At 40.1% G+C, this 23,096-nt stretch overlaps 1 protein-coding gene across 2 annotated transcripts in view; it reads left to right on the forward strand.

The window, feature by feature from the left end:
* lifra (LIF receptor subunit alpha a) overlaps positions 1–23,096 on the forward strand; it is a 29,420-nt gene continuing 6,324 nt past the window's right edge. The window contains exons 1-10 of one of the 2 annotated variants that reach the window (XM_034237525.1): positions 1–124; positions 13,180–13,372; positions 13,594–13,730; positions 15,199–15,352; positions 15,565–15,840; positions 16,907–17,033; positions 17,766–17,890; positions 18,014–18,156; positions 18,482–18,635; positions 19,098–19,162. In XM_034237525.1, the coding sequence (XP_034093416.1) occupies positions 13,267–13,372; positions 13,594–13,730; positions 15,199–15,352; positions 15,565–15,840; positions 16,907–17,033; positions 17,766–17,890; positions 18,014–18,156; positions 18,482–18,635; positions 19,098–19,162 (1,287 nt within the window). In that variant the 5' untranslated portion in view covers positions 1–124; positions 13,180–13,266. Of the gene's footprint in view, positions 125–544; positions 690–13,179; positions 13,373–13,593; positions 13,731–15,198; positions 15,353–15,564; positions 15,841–16,906; positions 17,034–17,765; positions 17,891–18,013; positions 18,157–18,481; positions 18,636–19,097; positions 19,163–23,096 lie in introns of those variants that run through there. The other variant, XM_034237517.1, reaches the window with a different exon arrangement.

Genomic DNA, 23,096 nt, shown 5'->3' on the forward strand with positions numbered 1-23,096 from the left:
GGTTAAAAAAAGGTTGGGCACCCCTGCTCTATGGTAATGACCCAGCCCAATACTGCTTAGCTTCCAAAATCAGCTAAACTCAGGCTTTGACGCAAGGAGTAAATGAATGTCTACTAATCTGAAGGTCAGTGATTTGATTCCCAGTATGTGACAGTGTTCTTTTGGTCAGAGGCAAAATGTCACAAAGGCATGACAAGATGGAAATGCAAATGTCCACCTCCCAGCGCTCCCATCAGTGGAGCTTCCCTGCTGACCAGCCTTTTATTTATTTTTCTATTTCATTTTTCTATTTGTATTTGTATTCTATTATTTTCTAGTTTATTTATTGTTATTATTCACCCACCATGCCATGTGGTCGAGTAACTCCACATAAATGCCATAGACTGTATACAACCAAAGACTCCGTAGTAGTGTAAAACAGTATATCCCGTTTTTCCTGTGTAACTTTAATGCAGCAGAAAAACGCCCTCTCCCCTGTGAAAAACAGTTAAGTGGAAGCCTATTGGTCAGTGCATGTGTCAATCAAACGCCTGGTTCGCTCTATTCCAGTAATCGCAACCTTCTCTGGATCCATAGGGATTGGTCCAAATACACAGCACGGGGCAGGTTTTATTGAAGAAACTGGATTATTGGATTACTTAAACCGATACATATTACAACACCGAAAGTAATAGCGTTCTACATAAAAGGTAATTTTGGTGTTATTTCTAAATGTATAACAGTTTACTGGTACTGTAGATATCGTTGTTTTAACGAACATTAGTGGCCTCTTCTGCGTGTGGGTTGTGTTGTAATGTGTGCGGTGCTGGCGGCTAAATGGGTTCAAAATTACATTTAACTCAATTTATACACTGTGGCCCCTGGTAAAATGTTGTTATGAAATGATTGCTAACTAAATGTCTCAGTGTAATCACCGTCTGTTCGTTGTTTATGGTAGTAATTGCATGAGAAAGGTACCCATGTTGCTGCCCAGTTGCTAATGCTAATATTGTGCTGTGATGATGCAGTTCGGGATATACACTTTTTCGGGAGGAGCACAATCCAATCCCAAAATAGCTAATACACTTGAACACTTACTGTTTAAAAAGTTTAAAGTGCTTAAAGCATGCACCTAACTATAATATGTGTTTGTGTTTGGGACCCTAAAGGTTGGATATGACAGTACAGTAATGTGCAGTTCTCATCATGGTAGTTTTGTTCACAGATTAAAGCAAATCATACTATCTAACCATTTTCTCATGTATTGATAACAATCCAATTTGTAACAGTATGGATCATAGGCTATTTGTTCTCTCTCTTGGTTTTTAAATGATAAGAACCATAAAAGCCGCCCTGTTCGAGTGTTTCCTTTATTACCAGTAACTTTGTATTGTCTCTACTTAAAATAATATCAAAATAGTCTGTATACTTCTCTCAGGGTTGGACTGGCATACCTCTAGTGTGTGTCTTTCATTTCCTAAAAATAATTATCAAGAAATATATAAAAGCAATTAGTGTGTCTCTCAAGATACTTTTTTACTCCCTTCCTGTTGCTTCAGTGATTTACATTTACATTCATCAGAGTTTACAGGGAAACGGAAGGAAGGAAACAGTGTTTGGTTGACGTCCAAAAGCTACACACACAGGACTGAATGTTCTCCACTGAGGTCAGAGCACCGACATTTCACACACAGACACTCATCTGTTAAATCACTCTGGGTTTCACTTATTCTCTCACTTACATCTGGCTTCCTCTGGTCCCATTTGGAGGTCAAACATAATTTGCACCAACTTTAGCTCATGTTTCAAAATGTCCCCACACTTATATAATACACTACAGGCCCTGTGTGCTTAAGTCTTTGGTCCTGATGGTCATCATATGACAGCGTAATGACAGCGTGGCTCAGTGAAGGCCCAGTGAAGGCCCAGAATAGACACAGAGGTTTTTCCTGACTCCATTTCAGCCGCCTTCCCACACAATTGAGAAAAAGAAAGTAGTAGCATTTAGTTTTTCTTCATGCGCCTGCCAACCCACACAGCTTCTCACTCAAAGCAAACAAAGATCATTTTTCACATGCCTGAACATTTTCTTACTTGCAAAACAAATAATCATTGATAATACAGAAAACGAGGGGCGGTGTCCTGACTGAGTTTTTAAAGTATTTTACTGACATTTGATGTCAGCTACTGTGGAGACAAATAAGGCAACTTTCAGTGTAATGTGGGTTTCCAAGAAATGATTGCCTCACTGTTTGATCACTCCTGCGCTGTATATTTTGGGTGTGAGTATACTTGGACATTTTCCATGGCATACTCCGAAGTGGCTGCTTTGCCCTGCAAAAACAGAACAGTGGCAAAGTCCAGTGTGGATAAGGGCCATTTTCTCAAGGTGAATCTGTTCTTTCCTATAAAAGGAGTACTGCAGGCCAAGAGATTGTGGTTTTGTTTGTTTTTAAGTATCAGAAACATCCTTGTGGTTTTCGTAGATTGCGGCCATGTTTATAAGGGCTGCTAGGACAAGAGCCGCAGAGCCCAGCAGAGAGGTATTGATTTATGTGCATTTGTAGCTATCAGTTTTCTTGGTAAGATTTCCCAGAATCTGTTGCTGTTTTACCACTTACCATCAGTGCAAGTTTTTTTCCAGGTGTTAGATGGTGGTATATGTACATAGATACTTTTTCTGAAGGAACTGTGACCCTTTAAACATATAACTGCTCTTTTTCAAGCGCTGACCTTTGTGGTTCAGGCACAGAAGAGCACTGTGTGTAGTACACAGACTACACACAGCTGTATTTATGTTGAGCTATGCCTCTGAATTTCATCTGGAGGTGATGTTTTTAGAGCCAGGAACACACTGAAATACTTAAAAAAACTCCTGCCAAGAGTAGAAAACTCAAGAGTGATTGTGTTTAGTTTCTTTTTTGGCTGCAGAAGTAGTTGCTGCATTTGTGCGGCTCTACTTTATTCACGTCGTAAAACATTAGCAGCACCACGCCTCTACCCGATACATTTCTGTAAAAAATGCAAATTGGAACCAGTTATTATGTATTTAAAAAGAAAACTGAATGGACGGGACTTGAAAGTTCCTCCATGGTATAGGAGCCAGAATACAAAGAAAACACATCTCTTACTCCTGCTGCTGAAAAATCATCTTAAGGAACGCAAATGTAATCTCGTACCACATGAATTATTGTCAAGACATTTTTGGTGTATTTTTAGTATCCTCTTTTTATATCATTGCATTTATCAATTAATTGCATCGGTCACCAGGATCTAGATAAAAATGAAAATATACTTGATGATTTGGAATAAAACGTGGAGATGTTGAATAAGCAGGCTCAAACAGTCTTGCTTCTTTCTCATAATGTTAGTTATCTCTTCCCTGGAAGTGTTTGTGTAACCTCCTGCTGTAGAATTATTTAGCACCTGCAGCAGCTTGTTTCTCTCACTGCACCAAGAAAGGAAAACAACAGTATTTCATCCACCATGATTTCGAAAAAGAATTGGAAGAATGGAAGAAAGCAGTTTGTATTTTATTCTACCATCATTATTTGATACTACTTTTAGAAGGAATAAATAGCTGTTGGCATAGATGTCTTTCTTTTTTTTTTTTATCAATGTCAGATGCACTATATGACTTGCACACTACTTCGTGGTAGTTTTTCCTTTAAAACAAAAAGAAGATGCGGTATAAGGTTAGGGTTATACCATTTTGTTTAGTTATTCAAAATGCGCATTGCTTGTATGTTTTTATTTGGTGGTCAGCTCATGTTGTTGCAGTAATGGGCTTGGCAGTGCTTTAGGATTTATTTTTTATTAAGCTATCACACAGTTTGAGGCCTGTCCCAGCCTGTCTCAAGAGAAACCAAACCAACTGAACGGCAGCTTTTGGGTGACAGTTACACACACAATGACTGAGAATTACATACACCTCCCTGCAGGTTCAACAAGGCCAAGGCTCATAACAAAATGATTGCAACATCTCCTCCAATGCTTAAATCAGACGGGTTGATCCTGTCTTTCTATTTGAAGAGAGAGAACATTAATCACACGCATTGCAGGCTGGGCCTTGACCTTGCATTCCCAAACTAGTTAGTTCTGCAGATAACTTCTTTTTTTTGGTTTTCCAACTGTGTGGTCATATGAAATGCATTGTATCTTTTTGTAGTCCCTTTTGTATCCTCAAAAGCAGTGGCGAACCGTGGCTATCACAACTGGACCTTCTGTAGACACACCCAGCCCCCCCCCTCCGCGGCATTATAATGTCCGTCTTTTCACTGAATTGTCGTCTTGAAAAGGGTACTCACAACAATTCCGCAACAATTTAATCTTCAGCTGTTGCACTTGTCATTTCAACGTTAAAAACAATAAAACGGCATGAATTGCTTCGTCGCATTCGTTCTAGATCCTCTGTCTCGAGCCAGTTAACTAGCGGGCCTTCTAGAGCACCCTGGAACCGAGGGAAACTCTGAAAGAATACGCCCATTGGCTACAAATCAATATATGATTGGTTGATCAAACTGTACGCTCTCATTCAGTGCAACGGCCAGGGCCTTCGATCAAGGATGTAGAATACCTTGGTTGAAGGATATTCTACCCAGAGACCCAGAACAAGATCTGATTGGTTGCTTTCTTTTCTAACACAAAACCACTGAAATGCGTAGTGCATGGTCCGAGAAGGACAAACAAATCAACGTAACACTGTAATATTACAGATCATCAACACAGATACGATTCTCATTTATTCATTTTATATACATTTTATTTATATAATTAAATCGATTTTTTGTTTGTTTTATCTGAGTGTTCCAGGGTATTCTCTGAATACCTTGAAGGCCCTGACGGTTCGCCACTGCTCAAAAGTGAAAACACTTTAACCAGTGGATTTCTGCTTGAAAACAATTAAGTATGGGGATGGCAGTTGACAGATAGCTACAGCCTATCAACAGATTGTGGCAGTGCACCTATCTAGGAAGGTGGAAGGAGGCGGAACCAAGGTAGGAATCAATACATGAGGAGCTTCCATTGAAAATAAACCTTGTTATGCGGGTGGATGAATATTTCCCTGGAAAATAGTTGTAATGACTTCATGAGCAGTTTATGCATGTACAGGCAGGAACATACAGGAAGAAAGCACACAGATACACCTGCGAGCAGAGATGTGGATCATTCCAATTTACACGATAAATAGTTCATAGCATCACAATAATAAATAATCAAGTTAAAAAGCCTTTCAAGAATTTAAAAGTTTAAGTGCAGAGGGGATGAATGATTTTGAAGAGCAATTTGTCTTAAGAGCAGGTAGAGCATATCTATGCCCTGATGGCAACAGATGACATTAATCTGCAAGAACATGACCTGGAGAGTTCAGAATGCTCTCTGCTTTCCGCAGAATCTGTTGGTTGAAAAAGGAGTTTAAGTTTCACTCCGATGACCTTAGAGCAGGTTTTAACAATGTTGTTCAGGCTGTTCCTGTCTTTCAGTGTAAGGCTATGGAACCAGCAGATAAAAGAAAAACAAATAAGGCTCTCAATGAATGCTTGGTAAAAACGACAAAGAATGAAAGGCCTGACAGAGAAAGAGTTCAGTTTGCGAAGAAGGTGCATTCTCTGTTGACCCCGCTTCACAATACACTCAGTATTCACATCAAATTTGAGGTGGTCATCGAAAATGGTGCCCAAGTATTTATATGATGTGGCAATTTCAACCTTGTCATTGTGTATGATGCACTCCTTAGGAACATGCTTGTGACGTCTAAAGTCAATTATCAATTCCTGGGTTTTAGAGACATTTAAATCCAGAAAACTGTCATCATCACACCAGGAAATAAAGTCAGTAAGAGCACACTCGTGGCCTGATTCTGAACCGCTAAGGACAGACAAGAGGGCGGCATCATCAGAGAATTTAACCAAGTAGCTGTTGTCTTGCATGCTTGTTCCTCTTTAAAATAGCAGCCTTCAATAGTTGTGTGTAGGGTCAGTGACGTGACGCCTAGATATCTGTTTGCACAAGCAGTTGATTTTATATTGTTGTATACAAATGGTTAAATATTGTATGAAAGCATTAATCTCACATCACTTGATTGACCACTATTCGTAAATAGTGTAAATAATACTAAATTGGGTGATTTTTCTAGTATTAAAGTGGTAAGATGTAATTCGGTAAAACGGTTCTCACTTAAAGTCAATGAAGATAATTGTTTGTAAAATGATGAAAATAATTAAAAATCATGAACTATTCTATGCGGCATATTTGTTCAAGTCTCTTGATAAACATTTTAAAGTTTTGATAAGATGCACCTTTAAAAACATAAAGAAATATCTAAAAAACTTTGTTCCGCAAAGAAACATTTTCCTGAATGTCATTCGGTAAAACAAAGATCAGAGGCCATTTTGAACTATAGTCACATGACTTTAGTCAGGCCACATGTGATGACATCACTCAGAGGACCCCTGAAGACCGCCCAAGTTGAAAGTAAGTTTACATTTTGCTCCTAAATTTGAGATAATTACACCTTTCCATGTGTGGTACCATGTGTCACAGATTAGAGTGTCATTCGGTGAAACGTCAAAAAAGTGTTTATAACGTTTTTAATTTTAAAAACATTAAGTTATAGGTGAAATTTGAAGTTAACAAATTGAAGTCAAGGTCATTGTTGCTAATAGGCGACCAAGTAACTGCCTGTTAGGAATGAATTTCTATGAAATTTGTCATTCAGCAAAACAGAATTTGTCATTCAGCAAAACAGAATTTGTCATTCAGCAAAACAGAATTTGTCATTCAGTAAAACAGAATTTGTCATTCAGCAAAACAGAATTTGTCATTCAGTAAAACCGTTTGTCTGGATGACATCTCTTATACCGAATGACAGGGTGGATTTAACTGATTTCTTTCTTTCAAAATAAAACATTTTAACAGATGCCTGTGTCCAACAAGGAGAGGGGTGCATGCTTCCGTGCAAGGATAAGGACAGATCCTGCTGCTAGGGAGGAGAGACTAGCAAAGAGAAGGGACAGGTATAACTGTGAAGGTGTATGAGAGCAGTAATGGCAGTAAACAGTGTAGGATGGATGCATTGTCTATAAGTAGGGATGATCCAATCGATCGGTCACCGATCGAGATCGGCCGATACTCACTCTCTACCGATCGATCGGTGCTCTCTAAACATGCCGATCACGAGAGCCGATCGCATGACGTAAAAGGATGACGTAAAATGGCTTCAACAGTCTGGCAATATTTCAAGGTGTCCGAAACAGACATTAAAATAGCGGTATGCAACGTGTGTAAAGCAGAAATCCCCCGTGGTGGAACGCAACAACGACAATTTAATACCAGCTCTCCCGGATCTCCGCCCGCGGTGACTGACCGGTGACACACACTTCAAGTTAAACCTAACACACTTAGCTATTTTATCTGCCTCTGGAACAACCTAAACTAATTATAAATATATGTATTCTTCACTGTCGGGTCACTCATTACTGGATCAGTGAGCTGCATGAGATACTGACAGGCTGTCGGGAGAGAGGGAGAGAGAGAGCTTCCGCTAATTTCTCCCGTGTTCTCCCATGTTATTATTATATTTATATATACAGTCTATGGTTATTATTCAAAGTTAATGTAAACTTGAATAATGTACTTAATCTGAATGTAATAATTATGTTGGTTGTTGTTTGTGGAAGCGCCAGTGAATGAGCCCCATTAACTGAGATTTAAACATCACTTTAAATGGAAGATCCCATAGGCCCCGCCCTCGATCGGATCGGCTATCGGATCGGCCGATACTGATTCTGCCGATCGGCCCCAAAATTGGCGATCGGAGCATCACTATCTATAAGCCTGAATTTGTTTTCCATATCTACAGTACAGTACCACTACAAAGTGCATTTGGCAGTTAACTTGGCTTAAATCTTCATTAAAAAGAATAAACAAATGAATATCTAATAAATAAATACATGACTAAATAAATAAATTCATAAATACTTTGTAGGTATAAACAGAGGACGCAAGCTGGACAGCATGATCATCCGTCCGTCACAGAACTGACAGCATCTGCTGCTGAAAAGAAGAGGGAACAGTGGAGGCTCAATCAGAGGCGACGTAGGGAAAGAAAGAGGCAGGAAGCTGTGATGAACCTCACACCTCTGTCTGAGGACTCTTTTGATGAGCCTCCACAAGTTGCCCCTCCTGAATCATCTCAGCCATCCTCACCTTGGGAGGGACCACTCTCAGACCCCGGCCACACGAGGACGAAAACGGCTAAAACGCATAGGATTAACGCAAACGCAATCGCAAACAAGCTTCCGTCCACACGCAATAGTTATCTGGATAGTGTCTGCCCACACGAGACCGCTCCGTTTAGCTCCAACCGCTGGAGAAGCTGCAGTAGGCCTACATATGCAGGAGCCTGTACGTGGCGCTGTAACATCCTCCACAAAAGCAGCGAAGAAGCATGGTTGTCATGGTTGCCCTTCTGTTTATTCTCCGCGGTGGGGGCCGAGGGAACCGGGCAGAGTTTCTCGCCAGTCAACGTGTATTAAAGTTTTAAATCTTCCGACAAAATTATAAAAGTGCCGGTCAAAGGTCTTCTTTGTTATTTATTGAGCTTTAAAACAAATGAATAACGACTCTATATAGCCTAATATAATAATAAAATACACGGAGCCTCTCTTTTTCCTCCCTCTCTTCGGACAGCCCAGTGTCTGTTTCATGCAGCAGCTGATCCAGTAATGAGTGACCCGGCCGACAGTAAAAATAAACATATTTATAACTAGGTAGTTTGAGAGGTGTCTCCGTCCTGTCAGATTAGACTTCACTCGCGTTTATGTCCATATCGAGAGAAAGATAAATAATCTGAATTCAGTGTGCAGTTTACTTTGACGCGGGGGTGAGCAGCAGAGGTGGAGAGAGGCGGGGCTATTGCGCAATCATTATTAGAAAATGATCGTATAGGGCGCACACACGGAGCTGTTTGACCCCCCAGAGCGTTGCGTATGCCGTTCTATCCACCTTGGGACCCGTTATCGTTTCCTCAGTCGTTTAGTGCCGTATGCGGTCGTCCTCGTATGGCCGAATGGTCTATATGACACTAAACAGTAACGCAAACGGCCGTTTTTGTCCTCGTGTGGCTGCAGCCTCATCCTCAACACCTGATAAGGCTTCACGTGGAAGCAAGAAAAAAAACTGTGAAAACCGTACACGGAAACTGAGGGAGGAAATAGAAGAGTTAAGAAAGCAAATTTTAAGAGAAAATGTGAAGTACATCTCAAGCCTATGCCACCAATTCCGACTCCCTCCGACATGACGAACGGGCAGTATGGGGACATCTGAAACATGTTATGAGACTGAGTCTGTTTTTTTATGTCAATAAATGTAAAGTTAAATTATAAAGTCTTTGGTATCCTTTTTTAAATGTAGGACTACATCCAGTTATTCGATCTATGTGCAATGGCATATTGCAGTTGCAGTATGTCATTCAGTACAACGAAAGACGTCATACAGTAAAACAATGCATTTTACAACAAATATATAAAATAGTGTGTTACTTGACATAAACAATTAAATGAATGAAGGGAATTTAATTATAATAAGAGGTTTCATATGATTTGAAAGCATTTGTACCTGTACTGGAATAATGGATGAAAAGTTATTGCCTTAAAAGACAAAATATTTAATATTTGTAGTTTTGGTGTGAAAATGTTATACCTGGATATAGATTCCTTATAGATCAATAATTACATTTTTCACTATCTGTGACTGTGTCATTGTCATTGATTTTAATATCATATGGAAAATAGCCTTGTTTTGCCGAATGACATTTTCAAGGGGTGTATACACTGAAATGCATAAAAATGCCTTATAGTGTTACCCTTTTTCAGTGGGCACATGCAAAATGAAAAATACATATTTGAATTCACTCAGAAAATGTTGAAACAGACTTGCTGTTTCATTTTTATTTTTTTGCCATTTTGAAAATATAAAATGTCACTGACCCTGTGTATGGGTCTGTTATGCATGTGGAATAAATAAAGCTCCCGTGTACTTGCATGTACAGTAGCTGGTGATAGTTTAACTTGTAGAGTTGGTTGGGTGTATTATCTATTCCTGTAGAACATTTTCCCACACTCTAAGGTTCTGCAGCACTGTGTACTTTGACTGAAATACCACATAAATGTTACTGAAAGTGGAATGTGCTGGAATGTAAGTATGTAATATATATTACCTCTAAAATACAGAGGCATTTCCTTGTGCTTAAAATGTGGCATCACATAAGGGAACATAACAACTAGATGGTATCATTGTTAGTAGATAAACAGCGATAAAAGCCTTGTGTCTTTGGTCCTGTTGGTCATCGTATGACAGCGTAATGACAGCCTTGCTCAGTGTAGGCTGAGAGCAAACAGAGGTTTTTCCTGACTCCGGTTCAGCTGCCATCCCACACAATTAAGGAAGGGAAAATAGTAGCTCAGATTTTAAATTGTATTTTCTAAATGTCGTTGTGATCGTAAGATACTTTAAGGTTTGTCGTTGTGTATTCTGTTCAGATGGATAAATATAAAGAACTTAGAATATATCAAGTACTGCAGGGGGTTAAATACATTTGGAAAACAATGTATATAAGATAGTTTTCATCACAATTTCACAATACGACAAGCTTGTGGTGGTGATCTGGAGTAATTATGGCTGTGTGTATCCAATCCAGTTTTTATTTTTGTCCTTGGTTTGGCTCCAGCTGGGATAAAATTCCACTTTATACTCTAGGATATCTTTGAGACTATTCTGTAGGTTGACGTAAAGTCCAATGATGACGTTCCCAAAAAATGTCATTACAATTAATAATAATGAATCAGTAATTCCAATTTGCTAACACAATGTAGTTTTTACGCATAGGGAAAAAAGTGTGCCAGCTACCACACATACCTTCTCATTTAAAGCAAACACAGATCATTTTTCACATGTTATTCAGCTACTGTGGGGACAAGTAAGGCTTTTTTTTTTCTCTGGTCCCCTCCCCAATCTGATCAATGACGACATGAGCCTCATGTCATAATTTCAGCGCTGGTTGTCTTGGTGGTGCCCAGCAAACAATGTGGGCTTCGTAAATAATTGGACAGCCTTCTGGGGAAAACCTGGTCTGATTAAGAGAGACGGCATTCATCCTACTTTGGAAGGTGCAGATCTCATTTCGGCAAACGTTTCAGGGCTTTGTGGACTTAATCCATGACAAACTGGAGTTGAGACCAGGAGGAGGAGTCGCAGTCTTACACGCTTCTCTGCGCTCTCTCCAATACAATACCCAATATTAACGGTGTGTGCGTCTGCCCAAGGACAATTTAAAGTAAAACCTAATAGGTGTCATACATAATAAACTAATATAAGTAAATGTAACAACTACTACAGTGCAACAAAACAGGAAGATTAAATGTGGACTCTTAAACATAAGATCTCTAGCATCTAAAGCAATATTGGTAAATGATTTAATATCAGATTATAATATTGATATATGCTGTCTCACTGAAACTTGGTTGAGACATCAAGAATATGTCAGCATAAATGAGGTCACTCCACCCAGCCATATCAATACTCATATTGCCCGAGGCACGGGCCGAGGAGGTGGAGTTGCAGCAATCTTTGACTCAAGTTTACTTATTAATACTAAACCAAAATTAAATTATACCTCAAATAACAAATAGACTTGTTTTTAGTCTTACGCATCCGACCTGGAAAACTTTGCAGCCAATCTTATTTGTTACAGTGTACCGTGCACCAGGTCCTTATTCAGAATTGTTATCAAAATTCTCTGAGTTTTGATCAACTTTGGTACTTAAACAGATAAAGTAATTATCGTAGGTGACTTTAATATCATGTTGACGACGATAAAAATAGTCCTGAGTCCTGGATCCTTAGTCCTGAGTCCTAGATCCTGTGTCTTGGATTCTCTATCTGAGTTCTGGATCTGAGTCCTGGACTTCGAGTTGTGGCTGAACCTGTCTCTGCGGTCCTGCCTGACTCTCACCATAGTTTCACCTGATGGCTCCCACAGGATTGTTGACATCCTCGTGGATTCATCTTCTTATTATAGACACATGCATTTCCAAACATTTGGTCTACCTACCTACGCTGTAAAATGTATTATCTCTTCGATTTACACACGGCATCTATTGCACGTCTGTCCGTCCTGGGAGAGGGATCCCTCCTCTGTTGCTCTCCCTGAGGTTTCTCCCATTGTCCCCTTTAAACCGTGGGTTTTTCTCTGGAAGTGTTTCCTGTACGATGTGAGGGTCTAAGGACAGAGGGTGTCGTATTGTCATACTGATATTTGTGAAGTTCACTGAGACAAATGTAACATTTGTGATATTGGGCTATATAAACAAACATACATTGATTGATTGATTGATGACTGAGCAAATGTGGGTTTCCAAGAAATTATTGCAGAGGTTGATCCGTCCTGCACAGTATATTTTGTGTGCGAGTAATAGTATACTTGGACATTTTCCTCGGCATAACCCAAAATGGCTGCTTTGCCCTGCTGATTAGTCAAACAGAATAGTGGCAAAGTCCAGTGTGAGAGAGGCAGTGTTCTTTGGGTGAGATTATGTTTCTCAGTATCCTTGTTGTCATTGTAGTTTGTGGCTACATTTATAAGGAGTGTCAGAGCCCAGCAGAGAAATATTGATTTGTGTGCATTTGTAGCTATCCGTTTCTTGGTTAGATTTCCCAGAATCATAACAACATTTGATGTTTTTGCAGATAACCTCTTTTTAGTATGGAAATCTGAAACACATTTTCTATCTTGTTTTAGTCCCCTTTGTATCCTCAATATAAGTTAACTGTTGCAGTATAACAATGTGATAATACTTTAACACACGAAAAACTACACAACCAGAACCAGTGACGAGCATACTCACCTAACCTCTGAACCTTTCAAATAAAAACGACTTTGTGCCTCAGTCTGAATGTACACAGGGCATTTGGTTTGCATTTAAAAAAAACAGTTCACAGGTGTCCTCTTCTCAGCACCACCTTCACAGTATTAAACACCACTTGACTTGACTGTCTTCAGGAATTCAGTATTATTTAGACAAAATAGGTTTCCAAATGAGGGACGTTCTCATTTGAATATGTTGTTTTACCAGATCTGTATTATTTATTCATTGTACATTTGACCTTGTTATCTCTCTCTTCTGCTGTCTGCTCCCCCAGACCCACCTTGCCTCTCAGGATGTGTAGCATGGTGTTGCTGTAGTGGACCTCAGGATCAGCAGACAGTGACTCCGCTCGTTGGACACCATGCCTCACTTAAGTGTCAATCCCAGCTCAAAGCCTAACTGTAGCACGGTATGGCTCATCTCTGTCCTCCTAGGCCTATTGGCTGTGCACACTAATGCCAATGATGGTAAGAAGCAAACTCCACTCTGATTCTTATACATTAATCATCTACTAAGCTCAATGCACACAAAGTGAAAAGTCTTGAATATTGATGAAAGATTGCAGGTCCATATGGAAAGCTGTCCTCTTTGGTTCTATCTGGCTGATACTAAGAAACATTTTGCAGCTATTAACTTAATTTGATTGAATTTACTCATTGAAATCACTTAATCATGGTCTTTTTTCCAGTCCTTACTGTACCACAGCAGGTGAGCCTGTCAACCAACATGGACTCACAACAACTATCCATATCATGGCTGGCAGGAGCAGCCACGACCTTTGACCTCATGATCCTAAGAACTGAACTCAATGAAAGTGTCTTCTACGTAAGAGCATTTCTTTTTTAGTTATCATCTTCTCTTATTGTACAGTTATGCTACAAGTTGGGTACATCCTTATGCGAAAATAGGCATTAGGGATGTCCTGATCACCTTTTTTTGCTCCTGATCCGATTCATTTGATTTTGACAATCTGCCGATACCGATTTTTCCCGATTCGATCTTTATGCAATGCATTAAGGAAAAAAGCTGAACGTAGCCTCTCGTTAGCTTACTGCTACTATTAGACACTGCGCCCACGCTGTTGCCAGATTTAAGAGAAATAAGCAACCAGTTCTATGAAAACAAGCCCAAAAGAAGCAACACATACATGATGTTGTGTAATTTTAAACCAAAACTAAGGCCTCAGGATGACTTTAAGACGTGAACATGGTCATTTTTGTTTTGCAACATTAAATAAAATAATTAAAAAAATTAAAAAAATTCCCGATCCCCGATATTTTTCTCCCGATTCCGATCTTTTGAAAATCACGTGATCGGCTCCGATCACGTGATCGGATCGCGACATCTGTAATAGGCATAGCCCGACCTACAATTTACATCCGACGCATTTGTTGACAACTAAATATATTTTTGTCTTGGCAATACACTTTGCAATCATAGCTTATTTGATATAATCATTGAGTGTAATAATACAAGTGTATTTTCCTGTTTGATCGATGAGTGTCATCTAGCGCAGTGGTTCCCAACCTGGGGGGCTTTTTTTTTTTTTTTTTTACATATAATTGTAAAGCAATACATGATTGTCACTAAAAGCCTTGTCTCTACATTACAATAACAAATACAAAATAATTGATTCATTAATTTGAATAACAATTCAAGTTAGTATTAAAGGCATAAAAAGACAGAAATGTATAATTCTTTCTTTAATAGAAATGTTTCTTCTGCACATAAATTGTCCAAACCGGGCTTTTCTGGATAAGCGCATTTTTAAAACATAGTCATTGTCCATGCCGGTTTCAGTTGGATTATTTGTCACAGTTGCTCCGATCAGATCGGTCTCCTCCATTTTGTAGATTATTTACGACTTTTGAATCCACATAAACACATGGCACACACGGCTTACTTTGAGCATGTGTTTTAAACAGTTTAATCCCTTTGTGAATTGTTTCCATTTCCGCGCCGCCCTTTAATTTCTTCATACAGCGGGAATCCAAATGAATTAATCCTGAGTCCAATAACCATCAAAGTCACTCCAATAGTGCTCCTTCATTACGCTTTCATCCTCTTAACAAAATACTTCACATTCATCCAGTTTGTGACAGTAGTTGTAGCATTTGAGACTTTTAAACTTTAATTACCGCTGTTGCCCCCCCTTGTGTGTGTGTGTGGGGGGGGGCGGCGCAACTTCCAACAGGAGTTATTTGGGGGGGCTCTTGGGAAAAAAGGTTGGGAACCACTGATCTAGCATATTCATGTTCTTTCCCTCACTGGGTTTTCTGTGTGTTATCTGTAGGAGACGGTGTCTGTGATGGTGAGTCAGCTGAGCGGTCGGCATGAGTGGAACTGGACCTCAGTTGAACCGCTGCAGTGTACCTCACTGTCCATCAAAGTCCGCTCAAGAGAAGGACAGTCAACAAGTGAATGGAGCAACACTGAGATACTACAAGGTCAGAGGGGCCACAACTCACATAAACATAAATGCTGCTTTGCTTGACCTTCAATTTCTAGGGGCTATTTCTGATTAATGTTTTTCTCTGAAAGCTTCTACAAAAAATAGCTTTCCCTAATTATTAAAGATCACTATTTATATCTCTAGCTACCCTTTCGTCTGTCATTTCAACATTGTAAACACTACGTTATTTTCTTTCTCCTTATTTAGGTAGCGACCTCCCCAGTGAAGAGGAATGGCAGATGTTCCCCCTCGACAGAGTCGTACCCGTGGGGGCCAATACCACCTTCTGTTGTATTGTGAAAGAGGGGGAGCAGTTTGGTACCATCAACTACGGCAATACAGTCATGAACACAACCCGACTGAGTAGGCGAAGTTACGCCACTACAGTGGTTAATCAGGGTCTGTCCGGCTCATCGGGAACCAACGTCATCTGTTACAATAGCTTCAAAGAACTTAAAATTGGAGCGGTGGTGTTTGTTGGATGTAAGATAATAAAGAACTGAACTGTTAATCTTATTTTGTTATGTTTACATAGTCTTTATCATTACATGTACTGTATATCAGTGGTTCTCAACTGGTCAGGCCTCGGGACCCACTTTTTACTTGGTCAATACATCGCGACCCAACATTTTGAAGCACTCTATTCAACAAAAAAACGTGCTGTAATATATACGCTTCTCAGCATACAATATTAATAAAAGTGAAGTACAGTGCATATATCCCTTATATCCCTTCACAGAACTAAAGTATGCTTTTAAAAAAGGTTTAATGAGATGATGGAATCAAAGCTGAACTATATAAAAAGGCACACATGCTGAAAACCCAACCCCAGCAGGGGGGTCTGGGGGGATTCTCCCCCAGGAGATTTTTAGAAATACTAACAAACTATGCATTCTGGTACACTCTGAGAAGAAAATAAATAAATCTATTACTACCCGACATGTTAATAATATTTTATGCCATTGTTTGTTTTTCACTTTGTTCTGACATCTTGCAGAAGAGTAAAAAGAAGATAGTCTGTGTGACTTACTTTAAATTGTGGGTAAGGGTAGATAGCTCGCATTGTTCATCATCAAACCGGGGGTCATATTTCATTATGTGTTCATTTTATCTGAAGTTGTACCCATGGATGTATAAAGAAGAGTTCTACCGCAAAGTTATTCTCCGTGGGGACTTCCGGCAACAATCTTGATTCTGATTGGCCAGAAGACTCGAAAAAACATCAGCAAAGATATTTTATTGAGAAGATTATCACTACGTGACAGAAGTTTTCAAAACCGTTTATGGTCTCCGGTACTTCCAGTCCAACGCCGACTGCATGCACAGCGTTAGAAAATTGGGCCTTCAAAATAAAAGTTTGACTTCCCCCCCCCCCCCCAAAAAAAAGAAAAAAAGAATTCCAATTTTTTTTTTTTCTTCACTCACACATCCGCGACCCACTCGAAACGGGTCCGCGACCCACTTTTGGGTCGCGACCCACCAGTTGAGAACCACTGCTGTATATTATTAAACAAAAAAGTTACTTACTAATTATTCTCCTCTTCCCCAGATCCTCCACTGCTCAGTGATTTTGTGTGCGAGACTCATGACCTAACCTCGGCTGTGTGCTTGTGGAACGAAAGAGACACAAAATTGTACGGCCCGACACGAGGAACACGCTACACGATGAACAATAGGTAACACAGTCACTCGTATATGCAAAACGTTACCTTTAAAAACTGCTGAACCTCATCTGGGCTCACACATGTACCCGGCAAAATGGCTTTAACCCAACATTAAACCTTATGATACTGTAGGGCTCAGGTTGGGTAGCAGAACATCATCATTCTGTCATTCACAACAAGCTAATAGTTATTGTGTGAAAGCACCCAAAGCCTATTTAATTAAATAATACTATATGTAGCTGACTAAGATATTAAAATGCTTTTAATTCAATGGAAATTTGAAAGTCATAAAGGTTCGGGATAGCAGTGGCAATGATGGATATTTACCTGAGTCAGATTCTCAGCGATTTATGGACAAGACCGACTGGTACAACGCCACTTTCTGAGAAATGACCCCTGCATTATTTATAGTTGTTATGACTGCCTTCCGGAAAAAAAAAAACGTCAACCAACAGAAAGATAATAATAAGAAAAAAAAGGCACTTAGTCAAAGTAACCACTTGCTGCTTCTGTGTATCCATTAAAACATGTTGGTGTATATAGTGTAGGCTCTCTGCCAGGCCTTTTACAGGAATAGTCTGAAGGCTGGCTTGAAGAGAAGTTACATTATGAATGTGTTCAGGCCTTTGTCTGTAGGTCAGATTGACTGTCTAAAGTGATTATATTTGATGTCATTAGGTTGCTTTGATATTTGTGTTCTTAGAGTTCCCCGTTTATTTTACATCTATTATATTTTCTCTGTAGGACATTTACTTTGAACCTGAAGAAAGAGTGTCGTGTGGACCACTGGGAGGGTAACTGGACCCTGGTGGTTGTGAATCCTCTCGGCCAGTACAGCCTCACTGACTCCGCTGAGCTCGGTCACAGAGGTAGGTGTATCAACCTAACCCTATCAAAATCAACGGACAGTCTTTTTTTCAAAGTAAAGGTAATGTACACATAAAAAGCACAGCCCCACATCCCTCAGTTCACTGATTGTTTTCCCTCTTCAGTGACTGCAGTAGCACCAGAGAACCTGATCTCTGTTGCCCATGCCACGAATGCCACTGTGCTGTGGCAGTGGAAGTACGACGGCTACAGTTCCCTGGCTCTTGTCTGCCAGGTGGAGCTCACCTCCCAAGGGTACAAAACAAATGTGAGTTGTTTGCTTATTTGTGTGTATGTTGAAGATAAGGACCATTTTGTCAATTTGCGGGTGTTTTTTTTCTACTCTGCCTGTCTTAATGTACAGAACAATCTTTCTCTTCCTTTTTTTGGTCCATCTTAATTGGTTTGTGTATATTTAATATGTCAGTCACTTGGATAACTTCCATCGTTCACCTACATTTCCTTTACAACATTCTCTACATAATGGCCTTCCATTACTTTTTACAAATGCGAGCTTGTGTAAGCATACTCTCTCCGTTTGTGTGACCTTTAATAAACCACATAATAATGCTGTCTAATGTGTGTGTGTGCAGCATACCTTCTCTGGTGTGGGTCTACGGGCGGTAGTCCTACCCGACCTGTATCCTTACGAGGACTACAATGTTCAAGTCCGCTGCGGGGCCCAGCAGAATTTCTGGAAGTGGGGGAGCTGGAGCGAAACAATGTCCTTCAAAAGCAGCAGCATTGGTAAAAGTTTTATCTTTTGTAAAGTGTCTTTAGTTCATAAGAGATTTCAGTTTTTTCTATTAAATCATTTATTTCTATTAAAGGGTTAGAAACAGTGAAACTGCACATATTGTCAGAGCCCAAAGTGATTTCTCTCAGATTGCTTGTTTGATCTCCAACAGTCCAAAATACCAAATTGATTTAAACAGCTATTTCGTTTTCAGACACTCATTTCAATATTCTGGGCGTTACCAGGATGTATTGAGCCGTTTATGTGTAATGGTTTGTAACAAATAATTTTGGTTGCTACATGCTGACTCATCTAAAATGATAACAAATACTCTGAGGAACAGCTTTTTATATAATCAAAAGATTTTCCTTTTTTGCCTTTCCTGCGCTGTGTTTATAGTAGAAGTGTTTTTGCGATTACGAAGTAGAAGCTGTGATCATTTTTATTCAGTTGTATTTTTTGTGTTCTTTCAGTTCCAGAAGCTCCCGATATGTGGGTGTGGATGAACAAAGACTACACCGGGCAGGTCATTTGGAAGGTATTTCTTCCTTTTTGTGTCTTGCTATTTGTTACGTCCCCACTAAGGTCTAGGGCAGTGGTTCTCAAATGGGGGTACGTTGGAGTACTGCAGGGGGTACGTGAGATGTATTTTATGTTGATGGAAAAAACATAATTAATGCATTTAAACAAACTACTAATAGTAGATTAACTACTTTATTCAACTCAACGGTCCGTCACAGCGGGGGAGCTGTGATCATGCAGAGCTGATCTCTCTCTCTCGCATCCGGTTAGACTTCACTCCCGTTTATGTCCAAATCTATCAGATCTAGCTAGTTCTAGTTAATGATATGACTGCCTGCTTATCAAAGGACCTAAAACAATAAGCGTTGCTTGGCAATGGCATGTGGCCGCAAAGTATAGCATTATGCATAATGTTTTTATGAAGGGTCAAAATCCCATGCTCATATATCTTTTTCTCTTCATTCCCCACGCCCCAAAATAAATAAATATACACATTTTAGGAAAAGTAAGGAAGTTTGAGCAGTGTGGGTTTTGTATTAACAGAGTTACACATATTTCAAAACGCAAAGTGTAATAACTGTAGTTGCCTGCCTGTCAGAATGACAAAGATCCTCAGTGAAGCTCAAGCCCATGTTTCACTACATTGTAAGTACAACTTATTAAAAAGATCAGTTCAATGCAACTAATGTCGTCTTAGTGTTATTGCATGATCTTAAAATTGGTTTGCCATGAATTTAGTGATGGATTGTAAACATTTAAAATGTAGCATTTAAGTGTTTCTCAGTTTACAAGGTTGTTGTTTTAATAAATCCGACACTGATGGTGCAGTACTGTACCTCTTTATATAGGCATTTTTTCTTTTTGCGCTGATCAGGGGGTACTTGGCTCAATTTTTTTTTCAAAGGGGGTACATTATTGAAAAACCACTGGTCTAGGGGACCTGGAGACAATAACACACACCAACCAATAAAAATGAGGGAGTCAGCGTAAAGGTTGACAAAAGGTTTATTCCTTGTAAACCTAACTGAACAGAAATACTCTGTGTGAGGAGGAGACAAAGGAGATTGTGCCAAACAAAATAAATAAGCATAACAAAACCAGGCCTATCTCTACGTCCATCCTTTGAAACCAAAACTCAACAAAAACCCTCACTAACTAAACTACTCAGAACTGGATAAAACAGAATACAGGGGTTGCAACAATCCGCTAACGTAGTGTGTCTTAACATTAGTTATCTACGTGATGAAAAATGTACAGGGTACCCCAGACTTACCTAACTCCTCCACCTCTCAACACACACACATTTACAAAGGTCAGAACAAACAAAGTAGAATGACTTTCTTAACAAGGCAGTCAATTGCAGGCTCCTCAATCAGCAACAGGCCCAGGGTGAGAGAGAGCGAGAAGACTTCCTGGGGGCCTCCTTTATGGTCGGCCCTGGCTGCTGATAGGCCAGCTGAGGGTGAGAGGAACCAATCAGCCATCAGACTCAGGTGCACAGGCAGATACCAATCAGCTGCTGATTAGCTGTGCAGAAGACAGGAGAGGCTTCTCAATTCTTAAATGTTCCCTCCTCGACTCCCCTCCTCGACTCCCCTCCTCGAGACTTAGTCCCGCCCACAGGAGATGCGAGCAGAGGACTGAGGAGGGGAACCGAGGAGAGAGGAGGGGAAGCAGCAGACGTTTAAAGAAATGAGAACTCCTCTCCTCTGAGCGGTCATATTAAAGCGACGTCCGTTCATTATTACGTGGCAACAGCTGCATCAGCTGTCGAGTGTTTTGTCATAGCGCTGTATTTTATAATCTCTGTTAGATCAGCTGAACATTGTTCCCCCACATATTTACTTTGAATTCATTGAGAGTGCGGTATAATGAGATGCGGGGACACACACACAAATATATTTATATAAATATATACAATTTAAAGTATGAGAGCTCAGCACTCTCATAATAACGTAACACAATCAGAGACTGGATATATATCCCCCCCCCCCCTCTCTCTGGTCGCTGAAATGGGGAATTGAAATTATGGGCCAAAAGTTGTATTTACAAGTATTAAAAGTAAGCAGAGGACACCAAACCAACTGAGACCCGTCTGTCCGCCGCATCTACGCACAGTACTACACACACACCTACACACTGTACCACACACACCTAGGCCTACAGCTCCTAAAGCATATCAGGCTACAGCCGTTGTGTATTTTATTATGTGAAGCACTAAATGGTCTTAGAAAAATATCGACTCTTTGTTTGTAGATATCTACTAAACTAAAGCAAATAAAGAGAGTAGGCCTGTTAAACTCAGTGATATATATTATACACACTCAGGGTCGGCTCTAGAACAAATCGAATGGGGGGGCAATCATTTACCAAGGGGGGGCACACACTGCCGTCAACAACCAAAACACAAACACCAACGCAACTTCAATTTAAAAAAAACATGCTGTAAAGTCTATTGTCTTTCACACACATTGAGGGGTGTATGTGCTATTTCCTAGCGCACCTATGACTTGTGCATACATGCACGGTTGTGGCACAACCACCAAAACAGAAACATATGGACATCGGCCACCATATAAAAAGTGTGCAAATGTATTTTGTATCCTATCCATGTGAACATGTTTTAGGTGGGGGTGGACCTAACGTCCTCTAGGAGGGTCTGGGGGCATGCTCCCCCGGGAAGATTATTTTTAAAATATTGAAGTTAAATGCATCAATCTGGTGCACTTTGAGAGCAAAATGAAGAGATCTATGGATAGCCTACATCTCTCAGCATTCATATGAAACAGAACTGTACACAGATTTACTTTTTCTTTATGGATATTTTACTAATCACTCCCCTTTTAAACTGTATTCGTGTGTTACTGTCCTATAGTATTTCATACCCGTTTTTCATTTATTCTCTTTTAATAACTAGGCTATAGGCTAATGATCATATACATGTGTTCCTCGCAAATACTTGTTTACATAAATGGTGACCAACCCGTTTGAGACCCACTGAGATAACTTACACTAAAGTGAACTATCTAAACACTGAGAGTCCTTACCTCACTGAGCTGAGGTTATACGATCCTCTCAGTCTGACAGGAGAGGACTCTCCTCCACCTTGGTGTAGAAACAGCTCTTTATATCCGTTAGCATAGCTAGCTAACCAGATGCTAACAACAACATTCCACGTTACCGCTCGCGCACTCACAAAATGCGATCGTGCCACACACACACAGAGCCGAGCTTGAATGAAACACAGAGACCCAGAAGTAGGCTTCTTGTGCTGTACTGTATATCATATTATTTTCGATGGCTTTACTGTATAATCAGTGTAACAGATGAACAGATTGCCACCGGCTTTCATCTAAAACACACAGCCACGTAATGATAACAAAACAAAAGTCGGGGGTCATTGGTCAAGCAACACACCAATCAGAGAGCAGCAGTGAGCACACCTCAGGCTGTGTTTTATATTTGTATTCTTTATTTCTGATATATTTCACACAAAAAACCTTTAGTGGAAACGTTTTCACTTCTATGATTAAAAAAAAAAAAAAAAACGGCAAAGTGGCAAGGCTTGCCCACCCTGCGTTGGGGGGGCACAGGGACTCATTTGGGGGGGCATGGCCCTCGAATGACCCCCCATGACGCCGACCCTGTACACACTGCTCTGCTTTCTGCACAGACCTCACAGCTGTTCTCTCTGGAAACATCGCAACGCGATGAGAGCAGTTTCTAAAATAATATCCAGGGGATGCATGCAGAGCTGTCATTGGCTGAGATAAGTCCGGCCGTGCGTCACGCCTCCAGCGTTCCCGGAAATGCATCCGCGGAGGAACCATCAGTGTATCCTCGGTTATAGCTCCTCCAGAGAGCCTCCTCGATGCTCGGTCCTCGGTGTGCATTTAGAGAAATGAGATGTCCTTCAAAATGGCGCGCTGAAATTCATTTCCGGGTCACTA

This window comes from Gymnodraco acuticeps, unplaced genomic scaffold (assembly GCF_902827175.1).
Source record: "Gymnodraco acuticeps unplaced genomic scaffold, fGymAcu1.1, whole genome shotgun sequence".
NCBI classification, from domain to species: Eukaryota; Metazoa; Chordata; class Actinopteri; order Perciformes; family Bathydraconidae; genus Gymnodraco; species Gymnodraco acuticeps.